This window comes from Elaeis guineensis, chromosome 1 (genome assembly GCF_000442705.2).
Source record: "Elaeis guineensis isolate ETL-2024a chromosome 1, EG11, whole genome shotgun sequence".
NCBI classification, from domain to species: Eukaryota; Viridiplantae; Streptophyta; class Magnoliopsida; order Arecales; family Arecaceae; genus Elaeis; species Elaeis guineensis.
Genome location: NC_025993.2, coordinates 96,107,036 through 96,126,178, shown reverse-complemented (window position 1 = coordinate 96,126,178; position 19,143 = coordinate 96,107,036). Strand labels below are relative to the sequence as shown.

The 19,143-nt window shown below is 43.2% G+C and overlaps 1 protein-coding gene across 1 annotated transcript; it reads right to left on the bottom strand.

The window, feature by feature from the left end:
* Nucleotides 1-2,043: 2,043 nt before the first annotated feature.
* On the bottom strand, nucleotides 2,044-8,826 carry LOC105032874 (DNA replication licensing factor MCM3). The gene is made up of 16 exons (XM_010907456.4): nucleotides 8,670-8,826; nucleotides 8,469-8,581; nucleotides 8,003-8,211; nucleotides 6,587-6,717; nucleotides 6,248-6,486; nucleotides 5,862-6,098; nucleotides 5,569-5,723; nucleotides 5,286-5,494; nucleotides 4,989-5,151; nucleotides 4,694-4,899; nucleotides 4,221-4,280; nucleotides 4,047-4,139; nucleotides 3,608-3,768; nucleotides 2,823-2,891; nucleotides 2,590-2,731; nucleotides 2,044-2,371 (listed from the first exon to the last, which is right to left on the bottom strand). Exons 1-16 carry the CDS (start codon nucleotides 8,733-8,735, stop codon nucleotides 2,315-2,317), a joined length of 2,310 nt encoding a protein of 769 aa, XP_010905758.1. The 5' UTR covers nucleotides 8,736-8,826; the 3' UTR covers nucleotides 2,044-2,314.
* Between the last annotated feature and the right edge of the window lie 10,317 nt (nucleotides 8,827-19,143).

Sequence of the window (19,143 nt, the reverse complement as noted above, 5' to 3'; positions counted from 1 at the left end):
AAATTTCATACAGGCCAAATTCATGCAAAGGCCCTGAGCCCAAAATGATTATGTGCAACAGGCCAATCAACAGGGGTTTTCAACGACCTTAACTTGATCATTGTCTTCTCCGATGACTCAAGGTCAGCCACCACCTTTTCTGACGATTCGAGGTCGGTAATTACTTTCGCCGATTAGTCCTCTGCAATCGTCCGACTAAAGCCTTGCTCGTCGATAGTGACTCAGTGACCCCTACACGTCGTCACCGATGACTCCTCATTGGCCGACCACTCATGTATCACGGAGCAAATTTTGACGATGGCACAAGACGACCGACCACTTTCATCGACGGCCAATCCTCGTCCATACAGCATCCAGGTTGGCAACTTTATTCAAAACACGGTACCCACCAGACAACAGCTATCGCTGGACTGATAAGGCAATAACAATCGTTACATCCTGAAAATATTGAACGACAATCTCGTGCCTATCGAATAACGCCCTGATCGTGTGTGATCGTACCAACCAACTTGCTTACTGAATCTCCAACTGTCCGCCATAAAAGACATAAAAAGAGGACCCCCAAGAAAGTACGCAATACCTCTATTTCTCACGCTCCTCTTTTTGTTGAACAAGATTTTGACTTGAGCATCGGAGGATCCTTATCGAAGCCACCTTCGGTTTGGACTTTTTTGTAGATTGCGCATCCAGGAGACCCACCTTATCATCAACTCCAATGCCCGTCGGATGATTTTTCGCACCAACAACACTTAACTGGACTTCTTATTTGAATTTTAATCGTTTTCTTTCTTGTTTCTTTTCCTAGGATTTGGAATTTTTTTATCAATGGTAGCACTAATTTTGTTTTCCATTTCTCAAAAAAAATTGAATCTCCAAATAGTAATCTTGTTTTTCTATTTGAAATTGCATAGGGGCTCGTCCAAATTCAATTTGTTTTAAATTGCATGTGGCTATCATGATTCTTGTAGTATATCTAAATACACGTTTAATATGCAACGCTCCACACATGTTATTGCTTGACATTTTACCTTTTACATAATTTTATAAATATTTCAATCTTGTGTTTCTTATTGCCTAATTGTAATCCAGTGTGCTGATTCTGGAATGACCTAGCATATAAGCTAAGAAGTTTCTAAAATATAAGACTCTCTACCTTGTTTATATAAATGATTCTTTACCCCTTCAGTTTGATGAATTACTCTGTCCATCATAACCACACTCAAAAATTGCATGCATACATACAAATTATTTAGATCGTAATTTGTAAAGATCCAACTCTTTAGATTAAGTGATATCACCAAAACAATAGGCAAATTCTCAAACCATAACTTTCATTATATCCATGCTTATTACATCTCTTTCATATTCTTTTTTAGAGCTTTTATGAACACTTTAATTCTCAAAAATAAGTGGCAACAGATGTGGAGTTCAATTTCAAGTGGTGTGATCCCTGGTTCAGTGAGTGGTGGCTCGTTCACCTGAGGCCAAGGTGGGATGGATAAGTGAAGAGGTTGGATTGGCCTCTTCTGATAAAAAGAAATTATATCCTACACTGCATGCATTACGCCAATCACAACACTTGCTTATTCCCGGAGGCTCCAAACAAGCAACGAACAAGCGTCTGTGACTGGCATGGTGCACGATGCAAATGGTATAAGACAATTTCTCACTGACCAGAGAGAGTGAACCAAGTTGGTTTTCAGCAACATGCAGAAGACGTTTTCACTACGTCCACAACGGGCAAATCCGATGCAGGGAGCAGATGCTGCATGGCATCAAGATCTATATCAATAATATGTAGCTACATGAAAGATCTTAATGGCAAAGCTTAACTAGATATTGTAATGATCAATAGCATCTCAGCCGGTTAAGACTACACATTTGCACCAAGTTTCCACATTCCATCAAGGCCTTCTGCCACAGCATTGGGAGGCAGAAGCAAACGTTGTTTGGAACAATTAGCCTCCTAAAGAGCAAACAACTGTTAACATTGACATAAACAAACACTGAGTTAATGCATTTAACAATTAGCAATTGGGTGAATGAAGGAGCTGCATACCCCAGAATAAGAATGAAGCTGTGCACCTTAAAGATCCAAGTATAAATTACAAACATGACAAAAGTTTCAGAAACAAATGGTTCGGACCTTGGCAAACCCAAGCTTATCCAATTTTCTCAAAGAACCGCCGAGAGAAAACAGAATAATCATATATCAGAATGACAAAGTTAAGACATGGATAATAACTAATTAGATTTTATGTCAAGCGCCCCACTTCACTCCACCCTTTCTGATAGTGATGAATTTTGTTGCTCCTCAGATAATTCGAACTATTCCATCCCTTATCATTATTCTGTTAGAATCTTGCATTCTCTGTAAAAGCAACCAAAGAAAAAAGGTAATGAGGAAACTTGCGAAACAACCAAAGCTACTTTCAAGTCAGTTTGTAACTCAATACCTAGTTCTAAAACCAACCACAACATCATTATAACGAATATGACTAGAAGATATTTCTTCATAAAAAAGAACATAATTGCAATTGAACCAATATATACTCAACCCCGCAGAAGTACTTGATGTTAAGTTCGTACCTCCAAGATAGATGTTATCTGGGGTCTTGTGTAGGGTGCAGCTGCTTCCCGGTTAACTACTTCCTCAACTTCAGCAATAGAGATTTGATCCAAGTGATTGGCCAGCACATGCTGACCCAGGATGGACTCAAATGTTTCTATCCTGCAAATAACAAAAAAGAAGGCTTAATTTGCTCACAAGGTATATGTTTGAAAAGATCCTACTGGACTAAACAAGAGGAGGGACAGGGAACCTTTCCGCAGAAATATCTTCACTTGCTGAAGCATGGTCTACATCTACATCCATCGGGTCCATTCTTGTGCTGATTACAAACAGAGAAAAAAAAAGGGAATGAGTTTCACCTCTAAAATGTGAGCTGGAAGAGAGTAGAAGAAACTTGTTAGTCTTTCATTGATGGAGTCCTTAACATACATTTATGAATATCAGTTCTCCAAAATACAAGAAATCTTAACATGGCCAATTCTAAAAGGCCATCTTAAGGGTTAGAATAGAATTGACCAAAATTGATGGCCCTATTTCCTGTTGTTTTATCTGTGGTCAGCCTATTTCTTGTGCAAAAACATAAATTATGGTCTTGCAAAGCTGATGGAAGCTCCCTTGGCATAGTTAGTCTTCTAAGACTGGTTGTGAGGCAGCAGAATTTTAAATCACATACATTTTGGATAAGCAATTAGATTTATTAAAGAAACTAGAGGTTTATTAATCATTGAAGTATTCAATGATAGAGGGAGGATTTAGGCACTTCATTATTTCTATTAGTTTACATTGAGCATGCTTGACTGGTTAGCTGATTCAAAGAAAGTTCAAGATTAACATGTCCTTATAAGTCACTTGAGCAAGCTGCAGATTAAAGGAAATGCAAGTGTTACTTGTGAAAAGAAAGGCATGTGGCCATGTTGATTAACCAGAACCTCAAACGTCAAGATTATCAGACATCTGATCTAGTGGATGATAAGAAAGGAATTAAAAGCATGTATTGGAAAAAAAAAGAACAATGGTTTGGCTCCATAAGCTCACCTTCCACCATCCACATTGCCATCATTGTTGACAGCATCATGGTCAGCTTTCTGTTTCATCTCCAATTCTCTTTGTTCACGTTCTTCCATGTCAGTCAACTCTTTGTGATATATGGCAAAATTAAGAACTTGCAGAGCAGCTTCAACATCACTCTTCAAAACCTACAGTAAGAGAGTAAATGGCTAACTAATGCACTAGAAAAATGCATCAATTGATTCCCCTACCATGAGTTGTTCAATGGGAAAGGTGAGAAGAAATAATAACTACTTCAAAATCAACAAGGTACATTGCTAAAATATGGCTGAGGTCATTTAAGTGTACAATAAATAAATAGCAGGGAGGAAAAGCAGCACTAGAAAAAATTAGCTACTTAAATAACATAATTTCAGAGTATTAGATTCTAAATGATTAATTGAGATAACTTGTTGAGACAAAGCACCTCATTCCTCAACTTCAGTTTGGCATGAGCTGTTGACAGACGAATTATGGTCTCTAAGGTTCTCGCAGTGATTGGTAGTGTACCTCCTCCAGACTGTAAATAAAATATGATATGAGATATAGTATGGAAAACATATACATACTTAACCACATCATCTTTTTATTTGCATCCAACCTTTGAATTTGCACTTGCATCCCTAAGTTCCGCATAAGAAGTTGCAATATGATCAGATGCCTGAGGATACACCACATGAGAATGCAATAATGGACATTAGACATCAAACAAAGTCTACCAAATTCAGTATTGTGAACAGTCAGATGAAACCTAGTAGGAAATATTTAACTGTGATTTGAATAAAATAAAAAATTACTGACTGCACAGACAGTAGGCAGCCATCACAACACGAATGCACCATAAAAAATGACAGCGACAGTCAGTTTGACTTAAAGCTGACATGCCCTGTCCCCTTCCATCAAACTACTGTTTACCAGAGGGAACTGGTAATACTTGCTTGGAATATTGCATTGCAGGCCAAGTTTAAGGAAGTCAAAACATGAACATAAAGAGTCACCATTCACTCACTCACTCTCTCTCTCTCTCTCTCACGCACATACATACACATACAGAGAGCATAAAGGGCACATTACCTCATCTGCAAGCTTTGGCTGAATCCTATTCTTAGCATAATGGATGTACTTCTTAAGGAACTTGATTGTGAGTTTCTCATGTTTTGATTTTTTCCCCCGTTTCCTTTGTTGCCCATGAAGCATACGATCATATTTGACAAAGATAGATGCATTAACATCACCATCATCTTCTTCAGTATATCTTGTCTTAGCAAGGGTTCCCATGCCTGTAGCACATTTGAGCTCTTTAAGGTGGATATGTGGTGGTAGTAGAACACTATATATACAACCAAGATAATCTGAAGCACAGCTATACCTCCATCATCTGCACAATATCTGTGCATGCGAGAGACATGCTCTGAAATCTGACGGTCAATTTCAGGATCCATTTGATCCAGGACAATAAAAAGCAAATCGAAACGAGAAAGCAAGGAATCTGGAAGTCCAATATTCTTCGTTGGAGTCAACGAGCGATCATACTGTTGTTCACCCATAACAAATTGGAACAAATAAAAAATAAGAAAGAATTTTCTCAAAATAGGAACAAAAAGAAGCAAAAACTAAGTCTACACTGTCACATCCCTCTGGCAGATGCAGCTGAACAAGAACTTACAGTGCCATATATAGGATTTGCAGCAGCTACTACACTACATCTAGCATTTAGTGATGCATGGATTCCTGCCTTTGCAATTGTTACTGTCTGTTGCTCCATAACTTCATGTATGGAAACACGATCTTGATCATTCATCTTGTCAAACTCATCAATGCAAACAACACCTCGATCAGCAAGAACCATAGCACCAGCTTCAAGTCTTCGTTCCCCTGGCACATGAACCCAGTGAGAATTCTAGAAACACGTGGAAAAAGAAATTGACTTGCAGTGTTTGAACATGTACCAGTCTCCTGATCAGAAGTAACAGCAGCTGTCAACCCTACACCAGAGGAACCCCGACCAGTGGTTGAGATAGCCAATGGAGCAATATTCATGACAGCTCTCAAGAGTTGGGATTTGGCAACCGATGGATCACCAACCATCATCATGTTTATATCACTGTAAAGAAACAAAATGAAATCAGACTTAAATGTTGGGGTATATGAGAATAAGCAAATGACAATATACAAAGAACCAAATAATTGAGATCAAAGAAAGTAGTTAGCAAGATCATGATAAATTAAAAGAAATTCGTACCCTCTCAAATGGGTTCCATTCTTTAGGTTCTTTTCCACCCCACCAAGCATCAGCAAGATAACTGCTTTTTTAATCCACAGATGGCCGTATATGGATGGTGCAAGTGAATTTCCAAGTAAATCGAATGTATCATTTCTCTTAGCTATTTCTTTCATTCTCTTTAGGTCTTCTAGAGAATATATTGGAGCATTTGCCTCTTTGTTGAGAAGAGAAATATTGTTGGCTATAAGAACAGTCCTACAATGAATAATTACATTCTTCATGAGAGAATGAACTCAACCATAACAGTATATGCTTTGTTTATATATATATATATATATATATATATATATAGAAAAATATAAGAAAGGCTAGCTGAGACAAAGCACATAAATAATTTAGCCCACCTGAATACCCCGTTCAAGCTTCCCTTGCTTTTACCAGGCAGAGCCTTATATATCCCCACAATTGCAACACGATCACCAGGCTTGCAAGAATCAACTAGGTCATCTTCTATGATGACATCAACCGTTCTTGGTAGTTGACCTGGAGCAGAATTTTCAGGTACTTCCTGCATTGATAGCGTTTGATGGTCCTTGTATTCACACAGTCCATACTCGGTCACCAGCAAGTTTCCATTTTCATCCTGAGCAGGAATGTTAATTTAAAGAATACATTAAGACCACAAGTTTTAGTAGAAGAAAAAAAAAATCATTACTCCATGCATCCAGATAATAAATATTTACCCTTGTTGGATACACAGAACCTGTGGGCAAGCCCACTGTGGATGTAATGTCCCTATATTCACGAGTTGCGAACTGCCCTGTTGCAGGGCAAAAGTGAACGCTTTTAACGACCTTCGGCCTTACAAGAGAGCCTTCAAAGTAAAACAAATACGTGGTCAGATATATGAACATAATAAATATTGGCCTTCCTAGGGCTAAATATTAAGTACAAAAGTATGATCTAAGCATTCACAAGAATGAAAAATTTGTAAAGGTGCCCTTGAAAGTATCAAGATGAAACATCCAGCAAACATGAGCCTGGAACAAAAACTCTGTTATGAGGAACCAAATCGTGGGTTACCAAGCCCAACAAAATAGCACAAGTCCAAAGACAATTTCATACATGTAACTTGTAAGCAACCAGTCAAAGAATTCAGTCATGAGCTTTCTTTTCCTAATGCTTAATTGGTCAATATAAATGGCAGAGGATACCAAGAAGAGAACAAATGGTACACATCAACATGCATGCATGCACATACGTGAACTAACTTATTCTAAGGCATTCTCACCGCAAACAAGGCAAGCCTCCTTTTTTTATTTTTTTGAAGATAAATTTGCTTACAACTGATTGTGGCCTTATGGTCTCAAAACGAATCGTTATCTGGGTTAACAGTACCATGAACTAATTAATTCTAGGCCAACCTCACAACAAACGAAGTAAGTCTCTATTTTTGAAAAACACAGTAAGAATGCCACCATCTGGGTTCAAACTTTGATACTTTCCAAGCAAGATAGAGGTGTCACCAGGTGAGCTAAGTCTACTTGGCTAATTGAGGAGCAACATAAAATTTGATTACATCTTCAAATTAGTTGACAAATGCTTCATAAACGTAATGATGAGATAAGGAAACACTTAACCGAGATGTTATAGAACTGCATGGGCATTTGTCATCTGATGATTGACACAACCAAATTGTAAGCAAAAGTTTGTCAAGTAAAAGAATAAAACACAAGGCATAACCAGTGTAAGTAAAATAAGGTGCAGGAGAAAATTTTAATATTGCATCCATCCTTGGTTTTACTAAAAGCAAATCTGTCTAGAATTCAAGCACCTTCATGATTACACTAAATAAATTAACCATAGGATGTTTTTAAATCTAAGGCCAAAAATTCCTTAATGGGTAAGTTACACTGATGAACTTTATATGTTGTCTCCCAGTTATCATCAATTATCATCTATTAGCAAAAGTTATAGAATAGACACTAAATAAATAACTTAACACATAACAGGTGTACATATTATAACTGAGAGGCCGTCCAAACTTTAAATAATTTAATTCATAAAATCAATCAATTTTGCATACTATCAAGGCACTTGATTTTGAAAAGGCATGGAACTACAGATAACGGTTAAGGATTGGCGTTGGAAATAAGTACATTTCGTGACAATGCCTTCGACGCACACCATGGAGCCAATGAAGGAGGACATAAGATCCCTAGGAGTGACTTTGTGGAACCCGAAGGGCCCGCTGAAGCCAACGAGCACGCGTTCCCCTTCCTTCAGGTACTTCGGGTCCACATTTCGAGTGACCTCCGTCAGTGCATCAGAGATCGGCTGCATGTATTCCCCAGGGTTGCGAATCAGCCTGAAGACAAATCAAACACCGTAAAAATTCCAATTTACACGTTAAATTGGTATCATCGCAGGATTTCCACAAGATCCAATGAAACCAGATTGCAAAAAAGATTTTAAAAAATCGACTTTTTTGTGCAAAAGGGAATCAAACAGAGATCTACTCGGGTAAAATGGCATCGATCGAAAGGACTGGAGAAAACAAGAAAAGCAATTTTAGAGAAAGATTTAAACAGAAATCTAATCGGGTAGGAAAGTGAAGATTTTGACCTTCGGGCGAAGTCGAGGCTGAAGTTGCGAAGGTCATCGATGCCGACAATGAGGCGGCGGCGCTTGTTCTGGACCATGTCCCTTATGGTTTTCATGTAGAAACCCTTACCCACCTGAAAATTTTACGAAATTTGCATCAAAATCACAGAAAGAAGTCATCTTTGGAGTAAATCCAAACAAGAAAACAAGAAGGAAACCTACGTCCTGATCCAAGAAATCCAAGAAGGCTCGCTTGTGAGCGGCCATGGCTTCCTCGTTGACTTCCATCTCTTCCGATCGAGGGAGAGAGAGAGAGAGAGCGGGGGGCTTGCTGGGGTGGGGATTCTAATATTGTCGCCGGAATTAGGATTTCTGGGTTTATGTCTGCCCCTCCGGTTTGGCGGGAAATGGGAAGCGACGCGGATGATTTTGGCGGGAAAGCACATGGCGACACCGATGGCGTAGTCGGCAGATTTCTACCATCCATATTGTGTATGAAGAGGGAGCTGATGATTGGAAGATCATGGCCGTCCAAGGAAGGGTTCACATGAATTGCAGCGCACGAGAGTCACATATCATCAGTCCGGAGACCCTGACTCATGTAGTTCCGATTGGGGCTCAGTTCCTCCGAAATCCTCTGCATTATTATTTTCTTAATTTTAAAAAATATATTTTTTTTCATAATTATTGATCATTATATAAATTCTTTGATCCTATATATATACACACACATCAGATCTAATCACGGGCTGAACTTGGGACTAGAAAATGTTAATTTTTTTTATATAGGCTCAATCCGAAAGATGGATAGAATTTAGAGCCAAAGTCAGGCCGGTGATCAGATCTAATGCACACACACTCTAAAGATATATCCAATGTACAATTAACATGGAACCAAACATACAACCATATAAATCTTCTTATGCTTTCTTTATTTAAATCTTAACATTCTCATATCCAAAACTAAGTCCAATTATAAATATCATCAATTCAATCATAAATACTATAATTAATTCGTAGTCAACCCAACTAAGCCAGTGTAGCAATATCCTATAATTTATCGGTCATGAGCTAGATCTGCTATGATACTATTTATTATAATTTAGGATCTCAATCACAAAGAAAAGCTATCAAATATTATTTAGATCCTTTGATGGTTAAGCATCTAAGGCCCATTTGTACATAAATGTCGGACTAAATGCATACTTATATGAATCCAGACACAGATCAATTTATCTTGTGCATATAGGTTGAAATATTCTAAAATGTTAAAACTTATTATTATTTATTTTAAATCTATAAAATCCTATCAAGTGGTCAACTAGCTAGCATGGTTTTGAAAGGCTAGTATTGATGATTAAAAAATCATACTCATTTGGACAGGGTAGCAAAGAATGCCTCAAATTCTGTTGTCTCATTATTAGTCTTGCTAAGCTACTCCATTGGAAGCAAGATTTTGATATGTTAGTCCCTTTTTTTCTAATCCAATCCCGAACTGTCCCTTTTTCTTCTGGGATGACATAATTTTTGATAGTTGACGCAAAATAAGCCCATCGTTCAACTAATGATTGATTTAATTGATCACCATCTGTATAATAGACAGGTTGACACAATCATCAATAAACAGAATATATAAACTAAATAAGTCATTAAGTGAATAATATGAATTTTTGTGTCCCCATTAGCAAAAATCACATGCCACGTGTCCTTTTTTTTTTTTTGAAAAGAAAAAAAGGCTCAGCAGTCTCTGTTATATTAATAGAGAAAAGTTGAATCATAGATTCATGATCTTCGTTAAACAGAAGGTAATCAACCGAAGGAATCAATAATTGGACTATACGAGTCTGTTGGTGCAGAATTCTACTGAAGTCGAAGAAGCTGGAGTTGAGATGACCGCGGCCACCGCTGGAACCTGCAAGGGAGTCTAAATCGGAGTTGGGAGTACTCCGGCAAGACCCTCCGACGCTCAAGTCAGTACTCTGCTTCAACAGAAATAGAATGTTCGAGTGAGAATTTTAGCAGAATTTCGAGATAGAGTTTAGAGCATAGAGAAGAACGTATCTGGGAGTCCCTTTTTATAACGGGGAGCGTAATTGATTGACAGCGACGTCTGTAACTGCCTGATAGTGGGCTGTTCAGGGCCACGCGGAGTTTGTTACGGAGGGTAGTGGCGTCAGGGGCCGTTCAGAGCCATGTGGAGTTTGTTACGGAGAGTGGAGTAGTATCCATTGTCGCAACTTGCCAGAGGGTGGTGGAGCCATGCAGAATTCGTTATAGAGAGTGGAGTAGGGTAGCAGCCATTATCGCGACTTGCCAGAGAGTTCGGATTTGTCGGCTGAAGCTCGGCTGGGATGTCTGATGGAGTGGAATGGCTCTCTATCTCATCGATCTAGGAGAAGCTCGGATGTTTCCGAGGTTGTGACGGGTCTACTGTTGTTGGGTGCCTAGAGCACTGATGCTGCAGGCGGGAATCATCTGCTGTAGAAGCTCGAACGGGGACTTTCTGTTGGGGAAGTCCAGTTTCATGAAGAATCTGGCAAAGGATCGGCCGGTGGTGGACTTCGGATGGCGTTGGGGAGGTTCGTCCGCTGGAGGAGTCTGGGGATCCTGTGGAAGTCTGGATGGCGTTGTTGAAGTCCGGCTGACGCTATTGAAGGTTGATGGCTGGGGAGGTTCGGCAGACACCAGAGGCGATCGATCGTTGTAGAAATCCAGCTGCTGGAGCCCGTCTGTTGTAGAAGTTCGTCCGGAATCCATCCGCTATGGAAGTTTAGACGGAGTTCGGTTCTTGCAGAAGACCGGAAGGAGGCCGCTGATTGCAGAAGCTCGTTCGAAGATCAGTTGTCGTGGAAGCTCGGAGTAGTGATCAGGCTGGTGGATCCCTTCCATTGTCAAAATTCATCCGGGATCCATCCACTATAGGAGTTCAGCTGAAATCCGATTCTCGTAGTAGCTTGGATGGAATCCGGAAGGCGGTCGACCGTCGTAGAAACTTGGATGGAGTCTGGTTACTGTAAAAATCTTGTTGTCGAAGAAGCTCGGATATTGACGAAGTTCGGAAGGAGTTCGGAGTAGAGTCGTCCGTGGCCGAAAGAAGTCTGGAAGGGATTCGGAGAATAACTGATCACTGTAGAAAATCGGCTGATGGCGGAGTTCAGAAGGCGTTTGGAGCAGTCCGATAAATGAATGGAGAACCTCATTGTCGGAGAAGTTCGGATGGTATTATGGAAGCTCGGACGGTCGAGGGAGTTCAGAAAGACGTCACACAAGGTCGGAAGCCGGTAAAGCCCTGGAAGGTCGGCCTTTTGCAAACTTCGGCTGGGGGTATTTTATACCCAACACCAGTCTCCCTACTTCTGAGTTCGGATTCTGAATGAAGGGAGTACAAAAAAATTCTCACAGCCAAAGTTGCCTCCCTTGATTTTCGCACTCGGTGGTTTCCAGATATTTTGGCGTTTGGCGCACTGGTGCTGGAGTCTTTTCAAATCAAGGCGATCCGAAAAGATTTTTTCAAAATTTCTGCTGAAGCGTGGCTCTAAGTATGGTGCAATAATGATTTTGTCAGCTGTCAGCCATTTTCAGCAGCCTGTCATGGTAAGTGGGACAAGCGGTGAGTGTAGGTCGGTCAGAGGAGATCCGCAATCATTACTGCGTCGGGCCCTGTTGCCTATTAAAACCCGCTCCCCCCTTTCAGGAATTTCACTTTGCCTCCTGTTGGTGCCCTTCTTCTTCTTCCCCGAGAGCTCCATCCCTTTCGGCCTTAGGCGTTCTTCGAGTCGATCCCCTTCTCTGTATCTCTGCACTTCTCGGACTAGTCTAGGTTAGTTTCAGAACTCCCCTCTTCACTTTTTTTTTGCTGTTCTTCTTCTGTTTTTCTTCTGTTACATTCTGCCTGTTCAGTTTTTCGCAAGCACCCAATCTCTTATTTTTCTCAATTTTTTCGAGATTTTTAGAGTTTTTGCTCGATCCATAATGTCCTCCAGCACTTCTTCCTCTAGTAGTTCTAGGAGTTCGTCCATCCCAGCTTCCGAAAACCTCAGTTCTGTAGATGAACCTCGTCCGATCTTTGTACCAGACACCATCCCCTACTCTCTGACTCCGGAGAAACTCTCACTGATTAGGATTCAGTACGGAGTTCCTCCAGAGTACGAGCTGGAGCTTCCCGGGCCAACTGGCCAGGCCAGCGCTCCTCCCCTTGGCTGCTTCTGTTTATACCAAAAGGCTTTCCATGCCGGACTTCGACTTCCGCTTCCATCTTTTATCATCGCTCTCTTCCGCTTTTTAAACATTTCTTTAGTTTCTGTAGCGCCGAACTCCTTTAGATTTCTGATAGGATTTCTTTCCCTCTGTCGCCTAGCCGAAGTCCAGCCAACCCTTTCTCTGTTCAGAAATTTCTATACCTTCAAGCGTCACCCTTCGGCAAAGGACTGGTGGTACTTCTCCCCCCAGTTCGGTAGAAAGGGGTTGCTGAAAGGCACCCCCTTTTCTATCCACAACTAGAAGGAGAGGTTCTTCTATATCCGATGCCCGTCCTTGGAGCTGGGATTACCCCCTTGGGGCTCTTTGAGGGATTCCGTCCGTCGGACTTCTAGTCTAGAAAGGGACGACCTTGAAGCCTCCAAAAAGCTCGAGGCCTATCAAGCCCCCCTTCTCTCTGAACTTTTGAAGGAACAACTCTTGTTCAACGTTGGCCTGAGTCCTCTTAACCCTGCCGGTACTATTATTATTATTTTTTGCTGCTTCCCCTTTCTCTTATTCTATCTCTAAGCCGTGTTGATCTTCTTTTATTGCAGACATGGACGCAGGCGTGGCTCGGAGGTTAGCCCAGGGTCTCAAGACCCACAAGAAAAAAGACGTCTCGACTTCGGGGTCGACGAAGAAAGCCAGGACAGAAGAGACAAGCTCGGCCGCGCCTGCTCAGGTGGCCGTTGCCGTCGACGGCCCTTCCGATGTCGAACTCGAAGTCCGCCGAGCCTCTTCAAGGAGCCCCTCGGTCGAGGATCCCGCTCTAGAGGCTCATCCCGAGGGGGCACCTGGGGCTGAAAGGAGGAAGAGAAAGAAGACCCTGGCCCGCAAGAGCCACAGCCGCAAGGCTGCCGTCGAGGGGGCCGGCGGCTCCGAGAAAGATCTGGGGGAAAATTCCTTCAACAATAAAGATTTAATAAAGAGGCTGGTCGAAGGGTGCATTCTGCCTGAGGTCGTCCAGAGGATCGTCCTTGCTGATCCTGAGCTGCGGGTCTGGGACTCTCTGGGATCTTTTCTCGAAGTAGGTTAATTCACTTTTTTCTCTTTCTTGCTTCTTTACTTAATTTACTCCTTAGCCTTTATATTGACTCCCTGACCTCTCTTGCAGATTGGACACCAGCTCGTCGCCAACGTCGAGGCGGTGAAGATCGCCAAGAGGGAGGCAGCTCGGGAGGAGGAAGGTCGTCTAGCTGAGGCCGCCCACCTCGAGGAGAAGATTGTCGAGGTGACAAGTCTCCAGGAGGCGCTGCAAAAGGAGGGACAAACCTCGTCCGATCTAAGGACCGCCTTGGAGGAGGAGAGAAAGAAGGTAGAGGCCGAGGTCTCCGAACTGAAGGCGCAGGTTTCCGAGCTGAAAGCATGGATCCCATCCTTGGTCTCGGAGGCAGGGGCCCGAGCAGTGGAGGAGTTCAAGGCCTCCTCCGAGATGGAGGATCTACATGTCCAGTTCGGCCAGGACACCTTCATCAAGGGTTTCGAACTCTGCCAAGAGAAGGTGGCCGGAAAGTTTTTCGAACTGGATCTCGGCTTCTTGGATGAGGCGTCTGACGATGAAGCCAGACCTTCCGAAGCCACTGCCGGTCCTCCAATCGGGACCTCTTCGACTGCTGCGGCCATCGCTACCGACCTTCCGGAGGCGTCGAGCCCCTTCACTTCTGCCCCAGAGGTCCGAAACCTCTAATTTTGTATTTTTCCTTTGTGGTGACTTTTCTTTATTCTCTTGTACTTAAAAATTATTTAATCAATGAAATCAGATTCTTCTTTACAGAGAGCCCTCTTTTTTTCTTCTGCATTCTTTTCCTTCTCTTTTATCTTCTTGCACTAATTTGAGTCGTGGCGCTCTTGTCTCCCAACGACAATGCCCTGCGGAAACTCTTTCCCTACCACAGGGGATTCCTCTGAAGTCGATGATTCGAGACCTCAGAAGGAAAGTTCGTCAGTTGACGAAAAAATTCAAGAAGCTGGAAGATGAACTTCACTGACTGAGGGAGAGCCATTCAGAGGTCACTGCGGAGGCTACTCGCTTTCGGGACCTCCATAAGAAGGGTTTCATGGAATACACCCGGAGGAAGGCTGACTTCGTGGCGGAGCTTGAGGAACTCCGAAAATGCGCCAGCGACTGATTTTGGACTCAGCTTCCAAGATCAGCTCTCTTGAAGTTGAGTTGGCAGCTGCACGAGAAAAGATCGACCAGTTGGAAGGGAGCTCGTCCTGGCTCGCAACTCAAACCGAACGCGATCGAGACTGGTCGATCAAATTCTTCGACCTTCAAAAGCAGCTGCAGAATGCTGAGGCGAACTACAACACCTATCGGGTCGGCTGGTGCGGGTAGGTAGAGGACTACCGAAGGAAGCTCCAGACAGCGACCGGCGAAGTTGCCCGCCTTCAGAGGCAGTTGTCTGAGAGAGTCCAGCCTGCCTCTGCACAAGGCTCCGACGAGCTCCGCTCCTTGAGGGGGACTATGGCAGAACTATCTGTGGCCCTTGGGCGGGAGGAGGCCGAACTACAGCGGCTGAAGATTCAGCTGGTCCACGAGCAGCAGACGGTCAAAGATGCCGAGGTGGAGTCCGAGGTCCTGAGGAAGAGGCTTTGGGAGTTGGAGGGAGAAAGCCGGCGGTTTCACCAGATATACCGGGAGATGCTGCTAAGAAAGATGGAACTGGAGGAAGAAATCGAAAACTTAAAGTAATCCCTACTAAGGACTGGAACCGAGAGCTCGAAGTCGGAAGAAGTTGAGCTTCCTTAGAGCTCCTTTTTTTTTATCTTTCATCCTTCCATGTATTCTTTTTCTTTTCTTGTCGTTTCTCTTTTTTGACCTTCAAGGCTTTGTAATGTACACTTCACTAATGAAATAAAAAGAAAATTTCCATTACCTTGTCCATTCTTGTATTAAGTTGTCGTTTACCGAACTTTTTTTGTCTATTTCTCCTCGGCCTGTGTTGAGTTCCCTCTTAGCGACTGAGAGTTTTTGATAGGAATATCCTTCTTCGTTGAGATGAGATCCCTTGTATCTTTGACGTAGTTTATTTTTCACTTATTGTTGGTGTAGTTTGTCGCCTTCCCTTTTTATCTCTCTTTTTCTTTTTATTTGGACGAGGGTTTTCCTTTTAGGCGAGGATTTTTCCTCTGCTCTTAGCGGGGTTGTGGGGATGTAGAGGAGCCACTGAGGAGGCTTTTCTCCTCATTCGATCTTGATCGATCAGGTCTTGATTTGTGTTAGGATGAGGTTCTCCTTCTGTCCCCGACATAGCCAATTTCAGCTCATGCTAGGATGAGGTCTTCCTCCTATTCCTAACAAGACTGTGGGGGCACATAAGGGCCGTTGCGAGGGCCTCTCTCCCCATCCGGTCTTTAAGTAACCGGGCCTTCGATTTTGCTCATGTTAGGATGAGGTTCTCCTCCTGTTCCTAACAAGGCGGTGGGGGCACATAAAGGCTGTTGCAAGGGTCTCTCCCCCCATCCGATCTTTAAGTAACCGGGCCTTCGACTTTGCTCATGTTAGGATGAGGTTCTCCTCCTGTTCCTAACAAGGCTGTGGGGGCACATAAGGGCCGTTGCAAGGGCCTCTCCCCCATCCGGTCTTTAAGTAACTGGGCCTTCGACTTTGCTCATGTTAGGAGGAGGTTCTCCTCCTGTTCCTGACAAGACTGTGGGGGCACATAAGGACCGTTGCAAGGGCCTCTTCCCCCATCCGGTCTTTAAATAATCGGGCTTTCGGCCTTGCTCGTGTTAAGACAAGGTTTTTCTCCTGTTCCTAACACGCTTAATTTTGATTGTATGAGGAAGTTACTTCCTGTCGTTATAAGCTCATGCTAAAAGAAAAAATATACAAATATGAAACTTTTATTTAAGGCAAAGTTATTGGTAATACATTTGTAGATTTTTCAAATTCCATGATCGCAGAAGGTTTGCTCTTCCGAGCTCTTTTAGATAGTATGTTCCGGTCCGGACTACCTCCTTGACTTCATACGAGCCTTCCCAGTTCGGGGCAAGTTTTCCTTGATTCTGAGATTGTGAGACAGCGGCTCGCCGAAGTACCAGGTCCCCCACTCTGAAGGCTTTGCTTTTGACCCGAGAATTGTAGTAGCGGGCTACTTTCTGCTTGTAAGCCACCATCCGAACTTGAGCTGTCTCCCGCTTTTCTTCTAACAAGTCGAGGTTGGCCTTGAGATCCTGTGGGTTGCACTGCTCGTCGAATGCCACGACTCGCATCGATGGAAGCTTGAGTTCAATCGGGATCACAGCTTCTGTCCCGAAGGCTAAGGCAAAGGGGGTCTCCCCTGTGGGTAATCTCTGAGTAGTTCGGTATGCCCATAACACATAATAAAGCTCGTTTGCTCAAGTTTCCTTTGCTTTTTCAAGTCTCGTCTTGATTCCTTGCAACAGAGTCCTGTTAGTCACCTCGACCTCGCCGTTTGCCTGCGGATGGGCTACCGAAGTGAAGTTATGGAAGATATTTAGGTCCTCACAAAATTCAGCAAACCATGCTCTAGCAAATTATCGCCCATTATCAGTAATGAGGATTCTGGATAAGCCAAACCTACAGACAATTGACTTCCAGACGAAGTCCTGTACTTTAGCTTCTGTGATTTTTGCCAAAGGTTCAGCTTCGACCCACTTGGTGAAATAGTCTATTGCCACCAGGAGGAACTTTCGCTGCCCGGATGCCATGGAAAAAGGTCCAAGGATATCTATTCTCTATTGCGCAAACGGTCATGGGGCACTCAATGGTGTAAGTTCGGTGGCAGGTGGCCTTTAGATATTTGCATATTTCTGACAACGATCACACCTTCTGACATATTCGACGGAGTCGTGGTACATGGTAGGCCAGTAATAGCCTTGTCGGAGCAGTTTGTGGGATAAAGATCTGACCCTCAGGTGACTTCTACAGACTCCCTCATGTACCTCCCCCAAGGCGAAGTCGGCTTCAGAAGATCGGAGACATTTCAGGAGGGGCAAAGAGTAGACCTCTTGTATAGCTTGCCTTCGTAAAGGATATATCGGGAGACCTGGTTCCTAAGCTTCCGAACTTCTTTTGCATCAGGAGGAAGAACCCCGTCCTTGAGGTATACAACCAGTGGATCGATCCAGCTGGGTTCATGGCTGATCTCCATCACAAGTTGTGATTCCTCCATACTTGGGCGCTTCAGAACTTCGAAAAAGACTTCCTTAGGCAGTTCAGCCGGAGCCAGTGTAGCCAACTTGGAGAGAAGGTCGGCCCTGGTATTTTCTGCTCTTGGGATCTGCTTGGTGTCGAAGTTGTCGAAGGTAGGGATGATCTCTTTTATCTTTTCGAGATACATGGCCATACTGTCCTCCCGAGCTTCATAATTTTCGCTAACCTATCCCACTACTAATTGATAGTCACTGTAGGCTTGAAGCCGATCTACTTCTAATTCTTTGGCGATCCTCAATCCTGCAATCAGAGCTTCATATTCTGCTCCGTTATTTATCGCAGGAAATTCGAAGCGCAGTGCATACTCCGCAATAATTCCATCTGGATTGACCAAGATCAGGCCCGTGCCTGTGCCTGACATGTTGGAGGAACCGTCCATGTAGAGGGCCTAAAAACTATCAGGGAGATCTGTTCTTTCTTCAGGGGAGTTTGGTTGGAGCCCTGGGTTGTCGGCTTCATCTCGTCCAAGTTCGGCCACATCTGGGATAGTGCATTCCACCATGAAGTCTGCTAATTTTTGGACTTTTATCGTCGGTCGAGGTCGATAGTCGATGTTGAACTCCGTGAGCTCGACTGCCCATTTTGCTATCCTCCCGGAGGCATCCGCTCGATGCAGAACTGCCTTGATCAGCTGGTCGGTGAGCAGTGTTATAGTGTGTCATTGAAAGTAAGGGCGGAGCCTTCGAGCTATAATTAACAAGGCGTAAGTTAGTTTTTCTAACTTAGTATACCTGATTTTGGCGTCTCTCAATACTCGGCTTATGTAGTAGATCGACCGTTGAATTTTTGCTTCTTCCTTAATCAGAACTGCTGCGAGAGCCACAAGGGAGACCGCCAGATACAGGAATAACTCCTCTCCAGGTTCGGACTTTGCCAATAGTGGAGATGAGTTGAGGTAGTTCTTCAGTTTTTCGAATGCTTGCTGACATCCAGTGGTCCAACAGAAGTTCTTCGACTGCTTGAGAGTCTGAAAGAAAGGTAGGCACCGCTCGGCCGATCTTGAGACGAAGCGATTTAGAGCTGCTACTCTCCCAGTAAGGCGCTGAACTTCTTTTATTGACTTCGAGACGATCATTTCCTGGATGGCGCGAATCTTTTCTGGATTTGCTTCGATCCCGCACCCCGATACCATAAAGCCCAGAAATTTTCCTGAGGTTACTCCAAAAGCACACTTGGCTGGGTTTAGCTTCATCTTGTATTTTCGGAGGGCGCTGAAGGTCTCCTTAAGGTCGGCGACGTGGTTCATCAAGGATTTATTTTTTACGAGCATATCGT

Coding starts and splice junctions, on each gene's coding strand:
- LOC105032874 (XM_010907456.4), bottom strand. CDS start 8,735: ATGGAAGTCAACGAGGAAGCCATGGCCGCTCACAAGCGAGCCTTCTTG. Junction 6,718..8,002: donor CGAAGGCATTGTCACGAAAT/GTACTTATTTCC, acceptor TTTACTTTGAAG/GCTCTCTTGTAAGGCCGAAG. Junction 3,769..4,046: donor AACTGAAGTTGAGGAATGAG/GTGCTTTGTCTC, acceptor CTCTTACTGTAG/GTTTTGAAGAGTGATGTTGA.